The 6,353-nt window shown below is 35.8% G+C and overlaps 2 protein-coding genes across 2 annotated transcripts; both read left to right on the plus strand.

The window, feature by feature from the left end:
* The first annotated feature begins 942 nt into the window (after positions 1 to 942).
* LOC128550918 (carnosine synthase 1-like) lies at positions 943 to 1,785 on the plus strand. The gene is made up of 2 exons (XM_053530972.1): positions 943 to 1,100; positions 1,507 to 1,785. The coding sequence occupies exons 1-2, from the start codon at positions 955 to 957 to the stop codon at positions 1,700 to 1,702; spliced, it is 342 nt and encodes a 113-aa protein (XP_053386947.1). The 5' UTR covers positions 943 to 954; the 3' UTR covers positions 1,703 to 1,785.
* Positions 1,786 to 2,530: 745 nt separating this feature from the next.
* LOC128550917 (carnosine synthase 1-like) lies at positions 2,531 to 4,425 on the plus strand. Its single transcript, XM_053530970.1, has 2 exons — positions 2,531 to 2,708; positions 3,701 to 4,425. The coding sequence occupies exons 1-2, from the start codon at positions 2,588 to 2,590 to the stop codon at positions 4,174 to 4,176; spliced, it is 597 nt and encodes a 198-aa protein (XP_053386945.1). The 5' UTR covers positions 2,531 to 2,587; the 3' UTR covers positions 4,177 to 4,425.
* The last annotated feature ends 1,928 nt before the right edge of the window (positions 4,426 to 6,353 follow it).

Here is a 6,353-nt window from a genome sequence, read left to right on the forward strand (position 1 = left end):
TTATTTACTTAAGTATTACTTAGGTTAGAAATTTAGTTTACTTAAGTATGTTTGTTATTCATAAAACAACTTAATAGTAATTCTTGCTTTTTATTGTGGACAAAACATTAAAAAAAACAACAACATCAATTTCAGACAGATACAACATGCACAATTATGTTTATAGTGCTTTTATCTGAAAACAACACTTTAATCGTATTCACCACGCTATTTTATTTTCTGACTTATGCCATATTATAAAGCATGAAAATATATTATTTTGTGGCCTTGAATGACAGATATTCAGTCAAATTGTTTAAAGTTCTGTAAGAGTTGTAATAAAATACATTATGTATCTTTTAATAATTAGGTCATTGACATACATTTTTTGGCAATCCGATATGGTTTTAATGCCAAAATTAAGGGTTTAATCTGTTCTGCAGATTCATTCGTATCTACCTGAATTCCTTTCTTAATAGCTATATTTCGAGGAACTGACCTATGTACTTTAATGGGATGAGTGTATTGGATCTATGCAAAGGTAGCTAAATTGTGCTTCATGTTATATCAATTTGTCATTCTTTTCCTGATATAACAATAAAGCGCATATTAAATAAACGATTATCAGCTAAAGCTATTACGCATTTAATGAAAGACGTAAAAACAATCATGTTTAGTTGTAAATGTATTAATAACCTTCAACGTGATCCTTACTTTGCCGATGTAGGAGAGCTGGGAAATTCAGCTGTGTAGCAAACTTATGAAGCAGACCTGTACATCTAGCGAAATACCTGTTCAACAAATATTACTTTTCAGATATAATATCCACTTGCGACTTCCATAAATGAAACAAATTATACAATGTTCCTATTTTCCTTCTTCGTAAAATTATCTGACGTGCATGTTGATGTTAGTTTATTTTTACGCAATTATTGAGCACAACATTTATTATTACAAGGTCCAAGCTTCGAGGCAATGATGACAGCTAATTCGAAAACTAGAACTCTAAATGTTTTGAGCATGCGCGGAACAGATACATCTCATAGGCCTCGGACTCATATGTATTCAACAAAGGTCGTACATTTGACGACAGAAATGGACTGCGAGAAATTGCCTGATGGGTAAAATGACATTTTACGCTTGCTTCTCTTTTCTTTACAAACTCATATTCCTATTAAAGTTCTGACTTTTACAGTCGCAGAATATCAAAACTTGATCTTTTTCTTTCGCAATGATAATTGTAGGAAAATCTTTGACTATATTTAAGTGACATGTATAGAGGGTTTGAATAAAAACGTATATGAATTAAAGGCATGTAGCTGATAATGTCAATTAGAACAAGATGTCAACTAGAGAAATTTGCTGCATAATGTAAGTGGATGCACGATACAGGTGATTACTCAAGACGATTTGTAGTTATAAAAATATCTTTTTTCATTTTGTTAGGATTATGTAATTCCTTGGTATTGCAATACCGGTATTTAATTTTGTATTATCTAAGAACTGTTTATTGTTTGTTTCTCTAAGCTTTAGGTTTCCTGCAATGTTGAAACTAGATAACGGCGCGGGTTCAATTGGTGCTTGTGTTGTTGAAAACAGAATTGAATTAAAGAAGAAATTCGGTCAGATAACCAGCACACTTCGGAATGATTCAGACTTTCCCGGAATTGGGCTAACTCATGGCAATTCGATGATGACAATGGAGTTTTTTCGGCGGAACTGAGCATAATATTGATGTTATCATATATGATAGCAAGCTTATTGCTGCTTTTATCACAGACGGTGGTGTGGCCAGACGACCCTATTTCATTGGTGAATACTTTTCTGCTTTAACAAACAATTATTTGAGCCGCAACATGAGAAAACTAACATAGTGGCTTTGCGTCCAGCATGGATCAAGACCAGCTTGCGCATCCGCGCAGTCTGGTCGCGATCCATGCTGTTCGCTTTCAAAGCCTATTGCAATTAGAGAAACCGTTAGCAAACAGCATGGATCCATGCCTGCCACAAAGCAGCTGTGTTGATTTTCACATGGCGCGGCTCTTTTATTACACTTGTTTGGTGGGTATTGACGCTATACGGAACATATAATGACCAACACGCTTTCCTCGAAAAAAAATGACCCAGCGAAATCTTTATTATGTATTCATTAAAGAACGGCTCGATCTGCCATTTTAACCTAAAATACATGTAATGTTGTCTAAACTCTATTTGCCCAGAGCAGATCACTTCAATTCCTGCGCAAACCATTTACATTGTAGTTCAACACAATCATTCATTCGCAAAATAAAATGTCTCTAATGAATATCAAAAAGCTGACTGATTTATATTTTTTCTGAATTGGTGGACATTTATCATATATAATATCATCGTCGACCAAGCAAATGTGTGTTTGACTGAACGCAATGTGTTCCTTTATTAGTTTGTGGGTTTATTGAAATAGAACACTGTACTGAATACATGCTTATAGTGATTAAGATATATCAAATGTGTATCTTTCATCAAAATGATGTATTTTAAAACTTTGAATGTAGACAGTACTCGCACTTATCAAAAGCAGTTTACGGGACAAATTATATAAAAGTTATATATAAAAGAAATCTTATTTATGTTTGCATATTTAAAATGTGTATATATTGCAGCAACAGCTAAGCGTATGCCGTCATTCCTTTCTGAGGACAAACAAGCACGACTTATTGAAGCGGCCTACAGATGTTGTTTACAGATTGGTAATATCACTTTTTATACACCGGAAGGAACGAATTATGCTGTGACGCCTGTGTCCGTCTGTCTGTCTTTCTGTCTGTCCATTAGTAATTTCGTGTCCGCTCTGTGACTCTTAAACCCCTTGAAAGATTTCGAAGAACTTTAACACAAATGTTCACAACATCAAGGCAACGTACAAAACGCATGATTTAAATGACTCGTTACAAGGTCAAGGTAACACTTAGGTTCATATGAATGTGTTTCGTGTCCGCTCTGTAACACCTTTACTGCTTGAAGGATTCGAAGGAAGCTTGGCACAAAAGTTCACCACATCAGGACGATGTGCATAGTGCATGTTTCGGATGGCTCACTTCTAAGGTCAATATTTAACCACTTAGGGACAAAAGTCATACCTTCTGGCGTATATTGCATCGCATTGCGTAGCTCTTGTTTATTGACTTGAGAAAAAATAACATACAAATAAAGTACTTGATTCCAGACGGGTTGCAAATATGATATACTCTGCATAAACAATCTGCCGTAGCTGTTTTGTATCAGAGCGGTTGATATATATAACATCAGTTCGATTACGCTTTGGATTTGTTGCTAGAATGTACGGTTGTCTGCACTGACAGACGCTTTGTCGTTGTTCCACTGTATTTTTTGTGGAAATTACATCTTATATGTGTAAAAGTTATCCTTCTACCATAATGAAAAATATTCGACTCCTGCATGAACACAATTCCTATGTTTGTGTAATTTTGTCTTGTTTTGCCTATATTTTATTCATTCTTCATAGATGTCCGCTCTGGACTATAGCTATTTTCCATTATTCACAAACATTCGGTATTGTCAAATGCCGGACATAAATAAATTATATCAGTAACACGAAACGTAAAAACTAGTACATAATGCTTGCATTTTATAGTCAATGTGATTTTAGGTTAACTTCAATATAGAACAGATTTAAGCATTACCTTATTTCACCATATATTTGCTTTATTTCTGACTTTAGGATTGTCCGATGGTACATTTAATGTCGAGTTTAAATTGACCGAGAATGGACCGAAGCTACTGGAAATCAATTCGAGGATGGGCGGATATTGCTTACGGGATTGGTTGAGGAAATTGTACGGTATAGATATCATGCTATGCGCTATGATGATTGCAGCTGGCATTTCTCCCTACGTACGTACACCTCCTATAGATGAAATACTTATTGGTGTAATGGTCATACCTTCACTGCATGCGAAAATATTAAATGAAGAGCCTCTTAGAAACCTGTTGTATGAAATGATAGAGAAAGAGGAAATTTTCTTTCTACAGTTTCGCAAACTAGGTCAGAATTTGCCTTACGACGAACCTTTCGGTAATATTGCTGTCTCTGGTTCCACGTCACAAGAAGCAAAACGAAAATTGATGGAAGTTTGTAGAGTGCTGGACATTGATCAACCAGACTATCAAGTGGAGCAGTTTATCCAACATTTTTAGATGTAATGATATTATATATTTTAGGCGTTTGTTTGTAGTATCTGAACATTATCATATTTTAGAGTAAAGTGCACATAAATTGTATTCTGGTAAAAAACGCTTTGTATAATCAAGCCGTTTGCAAATTAGATATATTTATAGCAGACCTGTATCTTCATTTATGAACTATTGTTAAATAATGATGTATTCCTGACATATAATTGTATTTATCAAATTATGAAATAAATCAATATGTCCATGCACTTTGTTCTAAAATAAGACTTAGTTATACACTTGTCTTACACACACTGTATACATGAAACGTAAATTATATCTTGGGTTTAACACCGTTTTCCAAAAGTATTTTTGTTATGTAACGTTGGGCAGTTAACCTAACCAGTGTTCCTTGATTCTGTACAAATAAAAACCTGTTCTCCGCAAGTAACTTCCAAGTTTCCCACATGAAACTGAGGTAGAGGTCGAATGATTTCAGGCAATACCTTCTGTCAAATTGTCACTGAGAACATATGCACAACCCAGCCGGGGATCTAACTCACGACCCAGCGATACAGAGATCTGCGTTCTCCCTATTGAGCTAAGCGGGCGGACTTTAAAATATAAAACATTAAGTATTATACGCATATTAGTAACATTTTTACGCCACTTATAGCTGGGCAGATAACTGAAACAATACCGCATTTGGTGATGCAAGCATGAAATTTGGCATGTGTACTCGTCTGTATGAGCCTACTTTTTTCAAAAAGCACGTTAGCCACTTGAAAATTCAAAATGGCGGCCATTTTTCAAGATGGCCGCCACAGGAAGTTGATTTTTGACTTGAACAGACCTATACAGAGCTTATCTTTGTCAATTTTGAGAAAAAATATCTCTTAAGATGCTTTGCGTGTGCAAAACCTATTTTTCGATACACAGAAGACTCGTTTTAAAATCCAATATGGCGTCTTTTTTTCAAGATGGCCGCCGTTTTATGCGAAAGAACTAATTTACCATTAACACTGACGTTCCTAGTTAAATCAATTTTAATGATATGGACAAATAACATATTTAGAGTGTTGAAGGTCAGTTTTGTCTCACCTACGACTTCAAAAACTGATGGCGGACTGAGGCTTATTTTTTTTTTCGACGGCGACGGCAATGACGACAGCAGCGGTGATGTCAACGTTAGGGTTGTATGTCAAGTTTTTTTTTTTCTGAACTACTTTATGGTCATTAGGCACTGTACAAAGCCAAGTTCCATATTCTGACATGAATTTTAACAAAATTACCCCCTTTTAAAATTGAAAATTTTAACGATAAGTTTTTGTGTCTCCAATTTAAATTTGTTCCCTGTTTAAAGACTACCCATAGCTATTCAAGGCCAAGCCCTTCCAGCTCAGAAAGTACATGAAAAGCAACGAAAACAAAAAACGAAATGAGGTCATGGTGCTAGACGAAGGGATACTCGCCACGGGAAAATCCCACTCAATTGGTGCATTTTCTTGGGGAATAATGATAACAAGACTGATCTTTTTATTTTTTCGGCCGACAGACATGTTGAAATGCACACACAAATAACTGTAATTTTGACCAGAGAGAAAAGAATGTATGCAATCAGGAAAATCAGTCTTGAAGGACTGACGCCATGAAGACATGAGGAACTCGATATTCGGATGTTTATACATGCATGCTGTTGTGAAGGGTCATTAATAGGTTGCCAGTAAAGTTACAGACAGATTTAGTTGCCACCGCTTTTCATAGCTATTCGTGTATTTTCTGAGCTGAAAGGTCTTGGTCTTGAACAACTGTGGGTAGCCTCCGCATATGGACACATTTGAGACGGATTCCCATAAATGATGTCATTTAATCATTTGGCCATGAGAAAGAAAAAGTTATTGCTTTCTTTTATGCGTTTACAGATTTTGTTGTAGTGTCAAGTTTTCGGGGAAAAGGTAAAAAGACTGTTTGAACTTGGAATGTTTGTTCGGAAGTGACAGATGGCTTTAAGAGCTTAGGTGTATATCGGCCAGTGATATCTAATGAGGACAAGGGGGTTCGTGAAAAGCTTTTCATCTATATGCAAGACAGGTCAAGTTCTATAGCAGCTATTTATTGCGTCAGACTGGACATGTTTGTCCGGAAACAGACGTCATATGATGCTCTTGGCCCGACACAAGCAGCCCTTGCCAAACACACTAAGC

Source organism: Mercenaria mercenaria, chromosome 19 (genome assembly GCF_021730395.1).
Source record: "Mercenaria mercenaria strain notata chromosome 19, MADL_Memer_1, whole genome shotgun sequence".
Classification (NCBI taxonomy): Eukaryota; Metazoa; Mollusca; class Bivalvia; order Venerida; family Veneridae; genus Mercenaria; species Mercenaria mercenaria.

Coding starts and splice junctions, on each gene's coding strand:
- LOC128550917 (XM_053530970.1), top strand. CDS start 2,588: ATGTTTGCATATTTAAAATGTGTATATATTGCAGCAACAGCTAAGCGT. Junction 2,709..3,700: donor CAGATGTTGTTTACAGATTG/GTAATATCACTT, acceptor TTCTGACTTTAG/GATTGTCCGATGGTACATTT.
- LOC128550918 (XM_053530972.1), top strand. CDS start 955: ATGATGACAGCTAATTCGAAAACTAGAACTCTAAATGTTTTGAGCATG. Junction 1,101..1,506: donor TGCGAGAAATTGCCTGATGG/GTAAAATGACAT, acceptor TGTTTCTCTAAG/CTTTAGGTTTCCTGCAATGT.